At 43.2% G+C, this 20,378-nt stretch overlaps 1 protein-coding gene and 1 long non-coding RNA gene across 2 annotated transcripts; both read right to left on the reverse strand.

Moving 5' to 3' along the window:
* Positions 1-367: 367 nt before the first annotated feature.
* LOC121764938 lies at positions 368-1,684 on the reverse strand. Its single transcript, XR_006042663.1, has 2 exons — positions 1,076-1,684; positions 368-899 (listed from the first exon to the last, which is right to left on the reverse strand). It is a non-coding gene; the product is annotated as an uncharacterized LOC121764938 (long non-coding RNA).
* A 6,323-nt stretch (positions 1,685-8,007) lies between these two features.
* Positions 8,008-9,220, reverse strand: LOC121764234. The gene is made up of 2 exons (XM_042160289.1): positions 8,134-9,220; positions 8,008-8,012 (listed from the first exon to the last, which is right to left on the reverse strand). The coding sequence occupies exons 1-2, from the start codon at positions 9,218-9,220 to the stop codon at positions 8,008-8,010; spliced, it is 1,092 nt and encodes a 363-aa protein (XP_042016223.1).
* Positions 9,221-20,378: the final 11,158 nt, after the last annotated feature.

Here is a 20,378-nt window from a genome sequence, read left to right on the forward strand (position 1 = left end):
AAAAAATTTAGCAACTTCATCTTCTTCGCAGAATCAACATGAAAAACATAGCAAAGAACAAATCTGAAAATGCTACTGAAGAGGAAACATCAAGCAACTCATAGAATTGAATCCACTCCGAAGATCTAAGCTGCGACTGCGTAAAAAATAAACTGACCCATAATCATGCAGAAATGAAACATAAACACCCAGATCTAAACATCCTAAGGCAACTTAGATATAAAACATCAGATCTGACTCAATCAAAGTACAGCGAAACATTCTGAGCTAAGACAAGTATCATAAAACAAAAATTAAAACAGATCGGAAATACCAAGCATGAAACAGAACACATCAACTGGAAATGAAATCAAGGCACTGAAATTACTAAATCAAAAACATCAAGAGTCGATAACATCAAAAGTAGACTGAAAACAAACAACGAAAGCAGGAAATTGTTTCATCACTTCTTCTCGAAGTGGAATAGCAAGAACAGAAAGATAACAGTGCAGAAAACTACTACCAAATACCAATTAACTAAACTAAACTAGAACAGGACCAAGTGTGTGCGCGAAAAGAGGAAGATGGAGTGTTTGGAGCTCTCAATTCCAACTCTAGAAGAGAGCTGAAAACTAATGAGTGACACCGATAGAAGCTCTCTTCCTTCCTCATTCTCTAGTCCATTTATAGGAAGGCGTGAGGTATGGATCCTTAGGGCATTTGTTCTTTGAAAGGTCATCTTTACCCTTTTCCCTTGAGGATTTTTCTTGTGCGACGCATTAGTCTTCTCATTGGTTGTTCCGCTGCATGTCATTTGCTTCAACTTGATCCATTTGTGCAGCAATTTAGCTCCTTCTCCTGATCCATTCGTCCGCCCAGTTGGTCAACTCGGTTTCTGAACATGGCGGACTTACACACACCTGGCTCAAAATTAGACGTTAGTTTACAAAATTTGATGCAGTTTTAAGGTTAGAAACATGCGTGAAACGAGCCTCATCGGCTTTTAGTTCCTTTCTTGATCTTCATACAAGAATTCTATCTTTGAAGATTACAGAACTTATATCCTTATATCATTAGGGACAACCTTAAAACATACCTCAGTACGCAACTCCAATTACTTGGACACCTTTCCAACATGTGTTAGAACAACGTTACACCTTGAGATGTGCAAGACTAGAGTCACTCTACTCCACAACTCGTGTTTTGTAGAAGGTACTGATGTTGGTAGTTTCTTTATGGTATATCTCGTTATATCTAACGTTTATCCCATCAATGATAAGATTTTAATGAGTCCAACTCATCACTTAATCAAACTTTTCTTAGTATGACTTCGTTTCCTTCTTATATAACTATCTCATTCTGTCACGACAGCCCATACAAGGGGTACCACAAACGCGGCGATCGTGACCGACATGCATGGATTACAATTTAAAAAGAACAACTTAATTGATTTGAAGAAAGGAAAACAACTTAGTTTAAAGATTTTAGGGTTATATCTTTTTTTGAAAAGACATAAGATAAAATACTTTAAAAAAGACAAGGGAAAAATTGGACTTAAGAAATATAATAACTAAAAAAGACAAGGGAAAAATTGGACTTAAGACATAAATTAAAACATAGCAGCGGATAAATAAGGTTCAAGGAGAGTCAAGGATCACGCCTATGTATGACGACACAACGTATCCTAAGGTCTCTAGCCAGCTCAACATCCACCGCAACGTTCCGCTCAACCTGCAAAATTTTTAAAAGAAAATGCAGGGCTGAGTACTTGTTGTACTCAATGGGCTCATGCCGAAAACATTTATCAAGTTATGTCATCCATACCAGTGATCTCGAGTTTTATACGCAGTAAAGAAAATATCACGAGAACACAAAAAGTTTCATAGACTGACCAGTCAAATAATCTCCCCACTTTTCACATCAATCCAACAGTCACAACCACAGTGCGACGAAAGTGTGGCCACACTATTCGCCCACGAGACCGGCCGACTTGCAAGGACGGCTCACGATCCCACCAGTGTACACAGCCCGATAGGGTTTGCGGCCCTACTCGGACCCGAATTCGTTTCACAAAACAGCCATATAGCCTAACGGAGTAAACTCATACGAACTAGGCATCAGGCACACAATCTCATAACAAAAACAGTCCATGGCATGACATAACAGTTAAACCACCCTTGTATCTCCACATAATATTTTTCGGAAAAATAAAGAGGTTTGAAAGGAAAGCCCACCTCGATCTCTTAGCAAAATCACAACCCAACCTAGCAACTCTCGATCCTCGAGTTCACGAAAACACAACACCCTTGTCAACGACAACACAAGTCAGTCTCACACAACAACATATCACTATGCATGTCCTATCGTTTCTCTCTCATCGTTCTCCTCAATCCCAAAACCCAACATGCATCACAAGGGTATAAAACACACGTAACACCTTTCAACTTATCGCAAGTGATTTCAACATTTAAACACGTTCCTTGCACATACATGCATCAAATAACACTTTTAAACTTGAAACTAAGTGTCATTTAATCAAGGCAGAAAACTGGCAGAAATGCGCGACCGTTTTGTAAAAATCACTTTAAATTCACCCGACCTCAAAACATGCTAAATTTTGGTCACGATACAGAGGACACATTCAAGTTCATCCATGAAAATTTTCATATCGAAATCACGTCATTTAGTCAGTCATATCACATATTGAACTCTCTGGTCGGAACATACAATTTCTGACAGTATTGCGCAGTTCATTTGAAAAATTCACCATAAATTCATACGATGGCCAAAAAGGCTGAAAATTTAACAAAACACAGAAGACACTTCATATTTTCATATAGTTCAAGAATTACATCAATCGGAGTTCATTTGGTCAGTCAAACAGAAAACGAAACATTCATGGCGAGAACTCACGTTTCTGGCAGATTTGCGCAGTCGACTTCAAATATTTATTAAAAATTCATTTTTCTATAAAACAGGCTGAAATTCACACGAGACACAGAAAACATCTTGAAGTTTACTCAGTAAAAATTTCGTAGCAAAATTCATTCGTTTGATGGGTCTAATACAGATCATAAGTCACTGGTCGAGCATCACAGAATTCTGGTTCAAATTCGAAAATAGGGTTTTTAAATTTCCACAACGAAAACACCGATTCTTCATGCTCGACAACACATCATCATGCTTACACGTTACTCATACACATATTTGCATACAAACTCATATCATCACCACATATTTCGATCCAACACATATGATTTCAACCAACAAATGCAAAAAATCAAATAAGTTCTTACGACACACGATTTTTCCCCCGTTAAAACTTGCGATCTATCAACCTACACTCTCTACATGCATGTAGGACCCAAAACATGGTTCAAAAACGGAAGAGGAGGAGAAGTGTGCGATTATACCTTCCTTTTGACAAAACGAAAACGGTAGAAACGTGGAATGGAGCGATTCGTCGGAGTTTCTCGAAGATAACTTCAACGGAAGCAAGATCAAAGCTTGAATGGAAGGTTTTTGGAGAGGGGAGAGTGATGGAGGAGACAAACCGTGTGGGAGTGAGGGAGAAAGGAGTGGACGATATTTTTGGGGAATGGGGGCTAGGGTTGATTTTATTAATATTTATAGTCTAGGTTAAAAAAATCCACACCTCATGAATTAATTAAATTGTGGGAGATAAAAAAAAATAAAATTCCCACAATTAGGTATAGAAGTAGGCGTGTGGTTTGAATGGTGGGGAAGTCAAAATTTGTTAATTTAATTACAAGGAGATATAGCAATATTTACTTGGAGAGAATATTCACAAATTAGGAATTAAAGGTGAATATTCCATAAACAAGGGAACAAAATAAATTAAATTAAATCTCCAAGTAGGAATTAATATGGTGGGGGCCGAAAATTTCAAGAGGAAATTTGTACAAGGAAATTATTTAAATCCCCAATTAAATAGAATAGGATTTAAATTAGGTAATTTCTTTATGGAAAAAGGCTCCCATAAAAAGGCAATAATTAATTAAATTCCCACAAAGGAAATAATGCATAGGGGCGTGTGATATGGAGGAACAATAGAAGAAAAAAAATATTCACATCCCCAATTAATTAGACATAGGAATTTATTTGAATAAAAAGGGATCCCACAAATTAGGAAACAATTAAAATATTCTCCAATTTTATTGGAGGGGGCCGAAAATGCTAGGCTAAATAGCCAAGGAAAAATATCCCAACTCTCTATTTATTTTGGGTGAAGAAATACATTATCACATGATTTAATTGGATTAAATTCAAAGGAAGGGAGTCAATAAAGCACCAATTAAATCAAAAGGAAATTAATTCTTTCTCCTATAGGAAATTTTCGAAAACTCCCAAGGAAAAATAAAATGGAGTTCGAATTTCATGTAGTACAACTTAGGGGTCATTTGGTTTGGATTTAATTTGGATAAGTATCCCAAAATAATTAATTAAATCCACAAGAAGAAGTATTATTTCAATAATTAGGAAGGGCCGAATATTTCAATGAATCGACTTGAGAAAGGATAAATGCATGATCCTATTAATTATTTCCCCACATTGGAATAACATAAATCTCAAGCTCGTCATTCCACAATAACCACGTCAATTTATTTCATACAAAGCACTTAATCACATAGAATCAAACGTTTCAGAATTCCCCAAAATTCCAATTACATAAAAAGAAGTCACAAAAGTTTGGTATGTTACATCCTTCCCCTCTAAACAAAAATTTCGTCCCGAAATTTAAACGTCTCACATAAACAGCTCGGGAAACTTTTCTTTCATCTTATCTTCTAACTCCCACGTAGCTTCCTCGGGACCATGGTGCTTCCACAACACCTTCACGGACGCTATCGACTTGTTTCGAAGCTCTTGGACCTTCCGATCTAGTATTGCTTCGGGCCTTTCCTCGTAACTCATGTCGGGGGTTAGGATCACTTCCTCTTGGTGAATCACATGTTTGGGGTCGAACACGTACTTGCGCAACTGCGACACGTGGAACACGTTGTGCACGTTCCCAAAGCTGGGAGGTAACGCCAATCGATACGCTACAGGACCTACTTCGTCGATGATCTCGTACGGTCCAACAAAACGCGGTTTCAGCTTTCCCTTCACCCCAAATCTCACAACTCCTCTCGTCGGGGACACTTTCAAGAACACTTTGTCACCAACGTCGAATTTGATTTCCGTTCGACGCACGTCAGCATACAATTTCTGCCTATCTTGAGCTTCCTTGATCCTTGCACGGATCTGATGCACAATTTCGGTCATCTCCTTTATGGCGTCGGGTCCTAACATCTTTCTCTCGCCAACTTCATCCCAATACAGTGGGGATTGACACTTCCTGCCGTACAAGGCTTCATACGGAGCCATATCGATCGTCGCTTGATAGCTATTGTTGTAGGCGAATTCAACCAATGGTAGAACCGTTTCCCAACTTTCCCCTCGATCTAAGACAACTGCTCGCAACATATCTTCAAGTGTTTGAATCGTCCTCTCGGACTGCCCATCCGATTGCGGGAGATATGCAGTGCTGAAGTTCAGATGTGTGCCCAATTCGCGTTGCATACTCATCCAAAACTTTGATGTGAACTTCGTATCGCGGTCGGATACAATGGTCTTTGGCACTCCGTGCAATCGCACAATCTCGTTCACGTAGCGCTTTGCTAGTTTGTCCGCGCCATAAGTAATCTTAATCGGTAAGAAGTGCGCGCTTTTAGTAAGTCGATCAATGATCACCCAGATCGCAGTGTTGCCCTTCGGTGACCTTGGCAAACCCGTCACGAAATCCATAGCTAGATGCTCCCACTTCCATTCAGGAATTTCGAGCGGTTGCAACTTCCCATATGGCCGCTGGTGTAAGGCCTTCACTTGTTGGCATGCTAGACATCGTTCCACATATGACGCTACATCCCCTTTCATCCCATTCCACCAAAACCGTTGCTTCAAATCCCGATACATCTTCGTGCTTCCGGGGTGTGCGGTGTAAGGCGTGTCGTGCGCTTCACTCAAAATCTCCTCCTTTAGCACCTCATCGCTTGGCACACAATCGTCCATCGTACGTCAATGCATTATCCGCCTCCTCGAGGTAATGATCAAGCTTCTCGGCTCTCACTTTCGCGCGTAATGCCTCCAACTTTCCATCACGTCGCTGGGCTTCTATGAGTTTGGTTCTCAAATCTGGCTCAATTACTAGTGTCGCCAATTTTGCACCTACTGTCTCGGGCGCTTTCACTATTTCCAAACTCATCTTGTCAAACTCGTGAATCAAAGCTTCCTCTTGCGTTAGGAAATAAGCTAGTTGAGGTTGGTTCTTCCTACTCAAGGCATCGGCGACCACGTTCGCCTTGCCTGGATGATAATTAATACCACAGTCATAGTCTTTCACGACCTCTAACCAACGTCGTTGTCGCATGTTTAGCTCCTTCTGCTCGAAGAAGTACTTGAGACTCTTGTGATCCGTATAGATTTCGCATCTCACTCCATAGAGATGATGTCTCCAAATTTTCAGCGCGTGCACCACTGCTGCTAACTCCAAATCATGCGTCGGAAAGTTCAACTCATTTGGTCTCAACTGTCGGGAAGCATATGATATCACCTTCCCATCCTGCATCAACACGCATCCTAGTCCTACTTTTGACGCGTCCGTGTAGACGGCGAAGTCCTTGTCGGGTTCTGGTACCGCTAGGACTGGTGCTGTAGTCAATTTCTCCTTCAACAGTTGGAAACTCGCCTCACACTCTGGCGTCCAAACTACCTTGATCCCCTTCTTTAGTAGTTGCGTCATCGGTCTCCCAATCTTAGAGAATCCTTCAATGAAGCGTCGATAATATCCCGCCAATCCCAAGAAACTGCGGATTTCACTTGGCATTTTCGGCGATTTCCAATTCTGTACGGCCTCGACCTTTGCTGGGTCTACTTGAATCCCATTTGCCGTCACAATATGACCAAGGAAGTTCACTCGAGTCAACCAAAACTCACACTTACTAAACTTGGCATAAAGTTTCTCTCTTTGCAACGTTTCCAACACTGTTCGTAGGTGCTGTCCATGCTCCTCCTCGTTCTTCGAGTATACCAACACGTCGTCGATGAAGACTAACACAAACTTGTCAAGATACTCGTGGAAAACTCGGTTCATCAAGTCCATGAAAACGGCTGGGGCGTTGGTCAGCCCAAATGGCATCACGACGAATTCATAATGGCCATAACGAGTGCGAAAAGCAGTCTTAGGCACATCCTCGCGTCGGACCTTTAGTTGATGATACCCTGATCTCAAATCCATTTTCGAGAATATGCCCGCTCCTCGAAGTTGGTCAAACAAGTCGTCAATCCTTGGCAGTGGGTACTTATTCTTCAAAGTCATCTTGTTAAGCTCACGATAGTCGATGCACATTCTCATCGTTCCGTCCTTCTTCTTAACGAACAGAACTGGCGCTCCCCATGGTGACACACTGGGTCGAATGAAACCCAAGTCCAACAGTTCCTGCAACTGGACCTTCAACTCGGCCAACTCCTTAGGGGCCATTCGGTATGGCGCCTTTGATACTGGCGCTGATCTTGGTTCTAAATCAATGGTGAACTCCACCTGTCTGTCGGGTGGCGGTCCTGGTAAAGCTTCGGGGAACACCTCGGGAAAATCTCGCACCACTGCCACGTCTTCCACCCTCAATTCTTTCTTTTCTTCCCCATTCAAGTATACCAGATACACTGGACGTCCTTTCCTTATCATCGTAGTTGCTTGCAATGCGGAGATTATGGAGGTTCGTCGGTTCATGGAGATCCCATACAAGATAGTCGGCTCTTCGCCCGGGGCTTGAAAGGAAATCTGCCTCTCTTTACAGTAAATCGTTGCGTGGTTCTCGGTAAGCCAATCCATTCCCAAGATTATGTCCACATTCTCCAAAGGCATAACGTGCAAAAGTTGGGCCACTACTTCTAGTTCTCCTAACACAAACTCTATGTTCGAGCAAGTTCTCACAATATCAATCAATCCTCCAACCGGTGAAGACACATTCAAACTCGATTCAAGCATAGCAGTAGGGAGTTATAAGGCATTCACACATGACATGGAAATAAAAGAGTGCGAAGCACCCGTATCAAATAGCACAATAATAGGCAGTTGTTGGAGCGTTCCCATACCTTCCAAATTCTCCTTGCCCTTGCTGGCTTGGGGTCCCTGCCCTTGGTTCCCTTTGAGTGCGTACGCCCTTGCTTGCTGTGGGGCCACTTGCCGGATTGGTTGAGGCTGCTGTGGTGGTCTTTGTCCTTGCCCGTTCTTCACTCCACCTTTGTTGTTGTTTGGGCACTCTCGAGACATGTGCCCGTTTCCACCGCAGGCATAACACCGAATGCCTCCAACTCGGCACTCCCCAACATGATGCTTGGAGCACCGATTACAGTAGGGTGTTCTCTGTGGGTTTCCCCTCTGCTGTGGCACAATTTGGCGCCCATGATTCTGCGGTTGCCGAAAAGTGGAGAAACGCCTCTTGTTGTCAAAAGGAGCTCGGTTTCCCTCCCATTTCCTTTTGTCTCTAAAGTTCGCTTGGGGTGCAGATGGGGTAGGGTTTGTTGTCCTCTCACTCTTGGGCAGTGCTTCCTCCACATCTAAGGCGCAGCCCAACACCTCGGAATAAGGAATTCCCCTCCGACTAGCCACTGCGACCCTTATCTCTGTCCTAAGGCCGGAACGGAACTTCGCAGCCATCTTCTCGTCTGTATCCACCAATTCTGGTGCATAACGCGTCATCTCACATAGGGTGCGGTCGTACTCTGTGACTGTCATACTTCCTTGCTTCAACGTGTGGAACTCCACTACCTTCGCCCGCCGATAACTTTCCGGAACATACTTGTTGTACACCTCTTCCTTAAAATCCTCCCAAGTAAGCGCCTCACGGTGAGCGGGGTCCATGGTTCTCTTCTTTGTTTCCCACCAAAAGTCAGCGGGTCCTGTCAGCTGATAAGTCACGCAGGCCAGGCGTTCTCTGTCCGTGCATCCCATGAACTCAAAGATACGCTCAATATCGCGCACCCATGCCTCCGCCTTCGGGGGCTCTCCAAACCCGTCGAATTTGGGTGGGTTCTCTTTGCGAAAGGCTTTGATATACTCCCTTTCGTTTGGTTGGGGTAGAGGTGGTGGTGGAGGCGGGGGTGGATTGCCGACACTTCCTTCTGTCTGCTCCCCCACATTGTTCTCCACACGCGGACCACGTCTACGTCTCGGGGGCATGTTGATCTAAAACACAGGTTAGCACCGTTGTGAGTACATCGTTATTAAAACATCATCGCTTTCATGCACGCGTACGATACGATAAAACACAATTACTTAAAAGCACGTGAAAAGGGAAACTTCCATAAATAACGTGGAAAGGAAAACAGAAGCATTTGTTCGGAAAACAAAAAGGTGCTACTTCCACTGTCTTAACAACTTAAGGAAAAGAAAACAACATCACACATCTATCTAGTGCTAATATCCTCTTCCGGGTCTTCTTCCTCTTCCGGGTCCTCTTCCTCTTCTACGTGGTACTCCTCAAGCATACGGAAATATTCTTCGTCATCCATACTATCATCCGTGTTAACATCCACGTAGTCATCTTCGAAACCTGGGACCATGCCTCCTTGTGGTACGGCTTCTCTTACTGCCGTTGGTTTAACCTCGATCACATCTTTGTCTTCCCAAACGGTTTCATCTTCTTCTTTCTCTGTCGATGGTGGTCGCTCGGAACGTGAGTCAATCAAAGCACAGGTTAAGGCCTTTAGGAAACCTTTCATGTCGCCAGCCATCATCTGGTTTCTTGGTTCGTACCACGTGAACCGACTGGCTGTTGTTTCCATCCAAGACTCCCAATTGTCGGGCATCAACTCAATTAGTCTTCTTATGCCACCATAGGCCATTACATGGTACCCGCAGACATCTCGCCATAGGGTCTCAAAACGGGCGACAACCTCTCTCAAGGCCTTGCCTTCCTCTCTCTCATAGTGGTCGTAATCGTATATCGTTTGTCGCATTCTGGCACTATACTGACTGCTCTTAAGCGCGGTTCGTTTCGTTCGCACCATCTATGTGAAGACGAAAGTTTCTTTTAAAACCCAAAAGCATTATTGTTTGTTCGAAAAAGTTCTTAAGTTGGTCGCGTAGTTCGAAAGTTTGTCGTTGTCTTAACGATTCATATCTTTGCATGCTATCGTTGTAGTATTTTCGCGCATAAAACACATTTAGCAACATCACTTAGTTCATACTCACAAGTATTCATGCCATATCGATATCACCTTTGCACATACAATACATGTCTCAATTATCATGTCAATCATACTTGTACTCCACGAAATCATGCTATTACAACATCATAATCATAAACATAGCACATGCTCAAGGTATTATGTCAATCATGCTCGTATAACCATTCCATTACAACTCATCCTCATGCATATCATTCATTCACATGCATAAACTTGTCAACGTCATATCATATCATCATACATTTTCATGCACTACTCTTCCATAGTTCCAACAATTTAAGCATACCTCACTTTCATCGGTTGAGCGTGATGCTTTGGATGTTGAGCCTTCATGACACTTCTAGTCAAATAAGGGTTCACTAACTTAGACTTAAAGTGAAAGAAGACTCTCGGACCAGAGCGAAAGAACAAAGCTCTGATACCACTCTGTCACGACCGCCCATACAAGGGGTACCACAAACGCGGCGATCGTGACCGACATGCATGGATTACAATTTAAAAAGAACAACTTAATTGATTTGAAGAAAGGAAAACAACTTAGTTTAAAGATTTTAAGGTTATATCTTTTTTTGAAAAGACATAAGATAACATACTTTAAAAAAGACAAGGGAAAAATTGGACTTAAGAAATATAATAACTAAAAACTAAAGTAGAACAAGCACTTAACTTAAATTCGGAGAATACCATTTTCAAAAGACAACGTAGATGCACGTTTAAATCCTAACACCACCATACATGTCCCAACACCAAAACGAAAAGCTTACGGTCTTAAGACATAAATTAAAACATAGCAGCGGATAAATAAGGTTCAAGGAGAGTCAAGGATCATGCCTATGTATGACGACACAACGTATCCTAAGGTCTCTAGCCAGCTCAACATCCACCGCAACGTTCCGCTCAACCTGCAAAATTTTTAAAAGAAAATGCAGGGCTGAGTACTTGTTGTACTCAATGGGCTCATGCCGAAAACATTTATCAAGTTATGTCATCCATACCAGTGATCTCGAGTTTTATACGCAGTAAAGAAAATATCACGAGAACACAAAAAGTTTCATAGACTGGCCAGTCAAATAATCTCCCCACTTTTCACATCAATCCAACAGTCACAACCACAGTGCGACGAAAGTGTGGCCACACTATTCGCCCACGAGACCGGCCGACTTGCAAGGACGGCTCACGATCCCACCAGTGTACACAGCCCGATAGGGTTTACGACCCTACTCGGACCCGAATTCGTTTCACAAAACAGCCATATAGCCTAACGGAGTAAACTCATACGAACTAGGCATCAGGCACACAATCTCATAACAAAAACAGTCCATGGCATGACATAACAGTTAAACCACCCTTGTATCTCCACATAATATTTTTCGAAAAAATAAAGAGGTATGAAAGGAAAGCCCACCTTGTTCTCTTAGCAAAATCACAACCCAACCTAGCAACTCTCGATCCTCGAGTTCTCGAAAACACAACACCCTTGTCAACGACAACACAAGTCAGTCTCACACAACAACATATCACTATGCATGTCCTATCGTTTCTCTCTCATCGTTCTCCTCAATCCCAAAACCCAACATGCATCACAAGGGTATAAAACACACGTAACACCTTTCAACTTATCGCAAGTGATTTCAACATTTAAACACGTTCCTTGCACATACATGCATCAAATAACACTTTTAAACTTGAAACTAAGTGTCATTTAATCAAGGCAGAAAACTGGCAGAAATGCGCGACCGTTTTGTAAAAATCACTTTAAATTCACCCGACCTCAAAACATGCTAAATTTTGGTCACGATACAGAGGACACATTCAAGTTCGTCCATGAAAATTTTCATATCGAAATCACGTCATTTAGTCAGTCATATCACATATTGAACTCTCTGGTCGGAACATACAATTTCTGACAGTATTGCGCAGTTCATTTGAAAAATTCACCATAAATTCATACGATATCCAAAAAGGCTGAAAATTTAACAAAACACAGAAGACACTTCATATTTTCATATAGTTCAAGAATTACATCAATCGGAGTTCATTTGGTCAGTCAAACAGAAAACGAAACATTCATGGCGAGAACTCACGTTTCTGGCAGATTTGTGCAGTCGACTTCAAATATTTATTAAAAATTCATTTTTCAATAAAACAGGCTGAAATTCACACGAGAAACAGAAAACATCTTGAAGTTTACTCAGTAAAAATTTCGTAGCAAAATTCATTCGTTTGATGGGTCGAATACAGATCATAAGTCACTGGTTGAGCATCACAGAATTCTGGTTCAAATTCGAAAATAGGGTTTTTAAATTTCCACAACGAAAACACCGATTCTTCATGCTCGACAACACATCATCATGCTTACACGTTACTTGATGGGGTACGAACTAAACAACTAAACAATAATTGCGAGCCCGATAGCAGTGACGGCCCATCAGCCCAAAACCCAAGAAAGAGTATCAGTTCGGCACAACCAAAGAGTTCGGTCACAGCCTATAGCTCGGTAGTATCAGTTCGGCACAACCAAAGAGTTCGGTCACAGCCTATAGCTCGGTAAAAGCCGACCAATCGAGCTCAACTCTCAGATCGGCAAAAGCTGATCGGCAAAGTTCAGCAGTTCGGTCTCAGTATTCGACCGAACAAGGAGATAGTGGACCCATGTAATCAACCCCACTACCTCCATTACACCCACGATCTATTTAGTGGTATTAAGCAGTTATCAACCCCACTACCAGGGCTGCAAACCACGATCTTAGTTCGAGTGTATAAATAGAACTTAGATCAGATAGACGAGGGTTAAGCTCTCTAGATCCTGAATCTTATAGCAAATCAGTATTGTAATCTGTAAGCGAGACCAAGCAATACAAATTTGCCCTCTCTTCTTCCCGTGGACGTAGATTTACCTCAGTAAATCGAACCACGTAATTTTCCGTGTTGTGATCGTTTATTACTTGCATTTATTCCCATCAAAAATTCGCCACATCATCACTGGCGCCGTCTGTGGGAAACAGAGAACCAAAACTGTGATAAAAGCGAGTTTTTGATCCTTTTTCACCAAAAAAAAAATGCGTACCAGATCACATAATACCCATACTTCCGTCCGTGATGAAGGTGAGGAAGCTAGTCCAGCCCGTAGGTCTGGAAAACAGCCTCGGGAGAAATCTGCCTCCAGTTCTCACGGTGAAAGAACAAACCACTCAAAAAGTCATCGCACCGAGCCTCCCCAGCAGCTCACTTTGAATGAGGCTGTCAAGTTGTTCTTGGCTGAGAAGCAGGATGAGTTCTTAACGTTCCTGCAAAAGAGCCAGAAGCCGGAGAAGAAAACGGCGGATTCTCCCTCCCCCTCCAGACATGAAAGTCACTACCGCAGTAGTGTCGTATCTTCCAGGAGAAAGAATCCTCACCACCGATATGTTCCTTCTCCTCCTTGTTACCGAAATCACAGGAGAACTCCATCTCCACCATACCGTAGGGATGTCGGATTCGCTATGTATGGAGCGCTGAAGACTCCATTTTCGGATGATATCACCAGAACTCCGTTGCCACAGAATTACCGAACTCCGTCAGTGACTTATGACGGGTTAGTGGATCCTCATGATTTCCTGGGACGCTATCAGTATAGTATGGCGAACCAAGGTCTCAATGAGGTTCATATGTGTAAGCTGTTTCCCGAGCTGCTCATCGGGAACGCAAGAAGGTGGTTCGATAGCCTCCCTCAAGGCAGCATTAGATCTTACAGAGATCTAATGGATGCTTTTCATAGGAGGTTCTTCCAGAAAGCGGAAACCCGAATCACTTCGGCTCAGCTGCTTTCTATACGTCAAGGTCGCGATGAAAAGATTAGCGACTTCATGACAAGATTCCACAAGGAATGCCTACAAGTAGATGATCTCAATGATCTACTTGTCATTTCGGCATTCCAAAATGGAATTCTGCCAGGAGCTCTCTACAGAAAGCTCGTTGAATGCAGTCCGCAAACAGCTCAAGAGATGTGGGACATTGCGGACCAGTTTTCTCGGGCTGATGAGGCAGACCGTCGAAAACGGTCTTTAGACAGCTCTTCCAGAGGAGACAAGAGGAATCCCGATCATAGCGATCAGGGGCATCCTCGCCGAACTCCTTTTGAAAGAATTCAAAGGGCACCGGTACAAGACAGGTTGGGACCACGTCTCAATCTTGAGAAACCCCCCGCTCAGTTCGTACCATTGAACAAGTCGAGAGCGGAAATTTTCGAACTGCATTCTGATATGTTCGAAAAACCAAAGCAGATGACGAAATCGGCCACGCGCCGAAGTCAGGATAAATATTGCTCCTTCCATCAAGACCACGGTCACGATACCGAGGAGTGCCGAAATTTGGCAGCAGGTATTGATGTTCTTATGAAAGCAGGGACGTTAAAAAAATACCAAAGCAAGCCGCCGAAAAAGAATAAGAAACAGAGAAGTGCGAACTGCGCTCTTCAGGATCCTAAAAGGCAACAGGATCCCGAAGACGATGACGAGCCGCAATATGATGGAGTAATCCAGACTATTGACGCTCTCCCAGCCGGGAAGACTAAATCGTCTCTAAAATCAGAGCGCAGAGGCTTCAATCGAGAGGAGCCAACACATAAAAGGCTGAAGAAGGAGGAAGTAATTACATTTTCAGATGCAGATCCCGTCCCGGCCATTTCTCCTCATCAAGACGCTATTGTCATTCAAGCTGGAGTGGCAAACAAACTGATCCACAGAGTGTTTGTGGATACAGGAGCGTCAGTTAGCATTCTTTTTAAAGAATGTTTTGATAAACTGGAAGTGGATCCAGCTCGGCTCAGTCCGGCCCCACTTCCTCTGAAAAGTTTCGCCCAGGAGGACACCCGCCCTGAAGGTATTATCAGCCTTCCGATTACGGTAGGAAGAGCGCCTACTAGCTCCAGTACGGTGATCGAGTTTTTTGTGGTAAAAGCTCGATCCCCGTATAACATTATACTGGGAAGAGACTGGCTCAACACAGTTCGGGCCATTTGCTCTACTTATCACCTCACAATCAAGATCCCCACTAAAGGAGGGATAGCAGTCATCCGAGGTGACCAAAAGAGAGCAAAAGAATGTCTGCAGATTGCGCTTAAAAGTGCCGAACAATCAGATCGGCACCATCAAGCATAGCAATCACAGCAGCCGGAGTCAGAGGCAGGCGAAATGAACGAAGTCACACCGGAGCCGAACTCACGACCAGTTCAGTTATACGAAGACGATCCATCCAGAACGGTCAAGATCGGTTTCGCGGGAACACCTCTACTCCGGGAAAAGACCATCCAGCTCCTCAAAGAGTACAAAGATGTCTTTGCGTGGTCTCCGTTGGACATGACTGGAGTGTCTCCCGAGGTAATTACACATCGGTTAAATATTGATCCTTCAGTCCGGCCTATAAAACAGAAGCAAAGACTCTTTGCGGCAGAAAGAAATCAAGTCATCCATGACGAAGTCCGCCAATTACTGAAAGCGGATGTATTATTTGAAGTAAAATATCCTTCTTGGGTGGCCAATCCTGTGATGATCAAGAAAAAAGAAGGAGGATGGCGGATGTGCATAGATTTTACGGATCTAAATAAGCACTGTCCTAAAGATTGCTACCCCCTTCCCAACATAGATAAAAAAGTAGAAGCTCTGATAGGCTTCGAAATTTTCTGTTTTCTTGATTTGTATAAAGGATACCACCAAGTTTTAATGGATGAGAATGATGCTTCAAAAACGGCTTTCATTACTGACTTCGGTATTTTTGCTTATAAAAAGATGCCATTTGGTTTAAAGAATGCCGGAGCCACATATCAAAGGATGGTAGATAAGCTATTTCAGCACCTGATCGGAAAAGAGGTTGAAGTATATGTTGACGACATAGTTGTTAAAAGCAGAAGCACTTCGGAGTACGAAAACAATCTCAAATCCACTCTCGACGTGCTCAAAAAAGCCAACCTCAAACTCAATCCCCAAAAATGTACCTTTTTGGTAGATTCGGGAAAATTTCTGGGTTGTTGGGTTTCAAAGGAAGGACTCAAGGCAAATCCCCTAAAGGTTCAAGTTGTTCAGAACATGGCAATGCCGAAGTCCATACACGATGTGCAAAGGCTAACTGGATGTCTAGCCGCACTGAATAGATTCCTTTCCCAAGCAGCTGAAAAGCAAATGCCGTTCTTCAATGTTTTGAAGAAGGCACCAAAGTTTGAGTGGGGAGCCGAACAGAAAAAGGCTTTTGACGAACTCAAAAGTTATTTAACCGAACTTCCTACTCTCTCTGCTCCAACAGATGCCGAAGTGATATTCTTATATTTAGCAGCATCAGATCAAACCATTAGCGCGGTGCTTGTGCGAGAAGAAGGCCTAAAGCAGCGTCCTATCTACTTTACAAGCCGAGCATTAAGAGGTCCCGAAACAAGGTATCAACCTCTGGAAAAAATTGCTCTGGCATTAGTAAATGCAGCAAGGAGACTGCGGCCATATTTCTATGCTCACAAAGTATGCGTCTTAACCGATCTTCCACTTCGGCAAGTTTTGACTAAGCCAGAAGCATCGGGCAGAATTGCCAAGTGGGCCATAGAGTTGGGAGAACATTCAATAGAATATCTACCTCGGAAAGCCATCAAGGGACAAGCCTTGGCAGATTTTCTTGTAGAGGCAAAGTTCGATCAGGCAATCCCTATTATTGCCGAACAGAAAAATCCTACCAATGATGAACTAACACAGCCCCAGAAACCCGAAGTAGAGCCGCCGGACTGTTGGATTGGATTCGTAGATGGAGCTTCGAATAAGACAGGAAGTGGAGCTGGTATTCTACTTATCGCTCCCGACGGACACGAAGTAACTTATTCACTTCGGTTCTTATTCCCAGCCACTAATAACGAAGCCGAATACGAAGCCCTTCTTGCCGGACTTCAGTTAGCGCAACGTCTACTTGTCAAATCTCTCAAAATTCATTGTGATTCACAAGTCATAGTGAATCACATGCTGGGTACAAGTGAAGCCCGTGGTGAAAGGATGAAAAAATACTTGGACAAAGCGCAAAGTATTAGCCGAAATTTCTCTTATTTTCGGATAATCCACATTCCCAGAGCGGGAAATAGCCGAGCAGATACTTTAAGTAAGTTGGCCTCATATCCGAGCTCAAAGGTGGAGGAATTACCGCACAGAAGCATTGATGAAGCTGAAGTACACTCAGTAACCAGTTCACCAAACTAGATGACGCCAATATTAAAGTATCTAGATCAAGGACAACTGCCCGAGGATAAGAGAGAAGCAAGGAAAATCACATGCCGAGCACTTCGGTATGAACTTCATGAAGGAGTCCTATATAGAAAGTCCTACCTTCAACCGTTATTGCGATGTGTAGGACCAGAAGAGACGGATTACATCCTTAGAGAAGTTCATGAAGGATCTTGCGGTAGCCACATCGGAGCTAGAGCATTAGCTAAAAAAGTTCTGAGATGGGGATATTATTGGCCAACTTTGGTACAAGAAGCAGTACAGCTAGTTAAGAAATGTACGAAATGCCAAATCCATGCAAATATCCCAAGGACGCCGCAGACTGATCTATGTGCTATGCAAAGCCCTTGGCCTTTTATGCAATGGGGCATAGACATAGTAGGACCACTACCACAAGCTCCCCGGCAAATGAAATTCTTGATCGTTGCCGTGGATTACTTCACAAAGTGGGTGGAGGCTGAACCATTAGCTACGATAACGAGCTCAAAGGCATTAGATTTTGTCTGGAAGAACATAGTTTGCCGATTTGGCATACCCCATATCCTCATTTCGGATAATGGGACTCAGTTTACTGACAAAACATTCAAGAATTGGTGCCAAGAGTTGAATATTCAACAGCGGTTCACTTCGGTCTCTCACCCACAAGCAAACGGACAAACGGAAGTAACAAACCGTATTTTGGTGAAAGGATTAAAAGCTCGGTTAGAACAAGCCAAAGGACAATGGGTAGAAAATCTTCCTCAAGTCCTATGGTCTTACCGAACTACACCAAAAACCTCCAACGGTGAAACTCCGTACAGTCTAGTGTACGGCACTGAAGCCGTAATTCCGGTTGAGATCGGCATACCCAGCCCCCGAACTCTTAATTTCTCAACAGAACTGAATGACGACGGACTGAGAGCCGAACTAGATCTTGCCGAAGAAAGAAGAGAATTGGCCTTCATAAAAGAAGCCAAGTACAAGGAGCAAGTAACCCGGTATTATAACCAAAGGGTGAAAAAGCTGCAGTTTCAAGTGGGAGATCTCGTATTGAGAAACAATGAAGTAAGCCGAGCAGAAAAGCTGGGCAAACTTGAACCCACATGGGAAGGTCCGTATCGGGTGTCAGAAGTCCTGGGAAAAGGGTCTTATAAATTAACCCACATGTCAGGAGAACAAGTACCCCGAACATGGCATATTTCCAACCTCAAGAAGTTCTATTTGTAAGAGACAAGGTCCGGTCAGTCTTGTGTCTAGTTCGGTCCTAGGGTTATGTGCTTTCTTATTTTTATTGTTCTTGTGTCTAGTTCGGTCCTAGGGTTATGTGCGTTTTGTCTCTTACGAATGTTACTGAGGTATATTGTTCCTTAAAGGCTGATCCCCTTTTTTTTAGATCATGTATTAAAGACAATTGTGAGTCCAAGCTTCTAAGGAAGATACAAGATTCCACAATTCAGCTTAAGAAACAAGCAATTCGTCTGAAACGAACTGCAATAAGCCGGAAACCACTCCGGTTAACTAGGGAAAGTCCAATCCAAGCGATAAAACTCGCCAAATAAGGACACTAACTAAGTCCGGTCAAAGAAGAGTTTACTTCATAAGACCGAGGACGAGTACAGGGAAAGTCCAATCCAAGCGATAAAACTCGCCAAATAAGGACACTAACTCAGTCCGGTCAAAGAAGAGTTTACTTCATAAGACCGAGGACGAGTACAATAAATGAAATAAAAAATCGCTGAACTGTAAATACGCAGTGATAGAAGCGAAATGAAAAAATTTCATTTACTAAGTCTTGTTGGGCATACAATTCCGCTGCCCTACGAGAATGCGTTACACTATTACAAAGGACTATTCTACTATCTACGATTGCTAAAGTTGAGCCACCTATCCGAAAAATCCTCATGATGCTGAGTTCGGGCGTTCCGAGCAGATGAAGAATAAGTAGGTGGGCGAGATGCTCTGATCGACCTACCGCCTCTTCCCTGAGTCCGGGAAGTTCTAGCACCTCGGCGGCGAAGAGTCTCTTCACGAAGCATTCGCTGATCTTGCTCACTCATATTCACAACTCCTCTACGAACTTCAGGGCGTTCTTGTCTTGACGTTTCCGGTCGCTCCTGAGTCCGTTGCTGATTTGGAGTAGAAATTTGAGTAAGTGGATTAGAGGTTTGAGTTGGAGTGTGAGCATCTGTTAGAGGGAAACGACTAAGGAATCTCTCGATTGAGGGACGCCGGGAAAGAATGATGTCGTACAGAGAAGCCAAGCGCCGCAATGATTTCACAACTTGTTGGCAAGCCGAGCTCTCCAGCACATTGTTCCTCCGGAGTACATGAAGCTCCTCCCACAGTTCATCAACTTGATTCTGAACTTCAGATATAGTCATTCCCCCGCGCCCGCAGATGAAATCTTCATATGCAGTCCTCTCAGCGACGGCAGTGTTCAGCTCGGCCTCCAGATCTTTCTTTATGGACTCTAAGTCCTTATTGTTGGACTCCAGCTCCACTAAACGAGCCAAGAGTTCGTCATACTTCATCTGGTCATCTATAGCTTTTTTCTCAGCTTCATTTAAAGCCGAAGAGTATAGCCGCTTCCAGTGAAGTACCTCCAGCTCCTTAGAGTAAAGAATACGAAGCAGCTATGTCAGTTCGGCATTACAGTTTACCGAGCAGGCAGTAAACCACAATAGGAGTAAAAGAGATTAAGAAAAGCTATAAACAAGACACGAGTGTAGAAAGGAGAATTTTTTCATTCAAAGAAAAAATTTACACGAGGAGGGCTTCAAGGCCATTTTACAAATAGAAAGAAACTAAACTAAGAGAAGGGAGACGAAATCATACTCCGCCAGTTTCGTCTCCGGCTTCTCTGTGGGTTTCAGCTTCTTTCTCCTTGTCTACCTCGGTCACAGCCTCGGCCTCCCTACTCCCTCCCTCCTGCTCGGCGCC

Source organism: Salvia splendens, chromosome 14, assembly GCF_004379255.2.
Source record: "Salvia splendens isolate huo1 chromosome 14, SspV2, whole genome shotgun sequence".
In the NCBI taxonomy this organism is placed as follows: domain Eukaryota; kingdom Viridiplantae; phylum Streptophyta; class Magnoliopsida; order Lamiales; family Lamiaceae; genus Salvia; species Salvia splendens.

Excerpts from the sequence above, each read along its gene's own strand:
- LOC121764234 (XM_042160289.1), bottom strand. The coding sequence starts at position 9,220 with ATGCCCCCGAGACGTAGACGTGGTCCGCGTGTGGAGAACAATGTGGGG.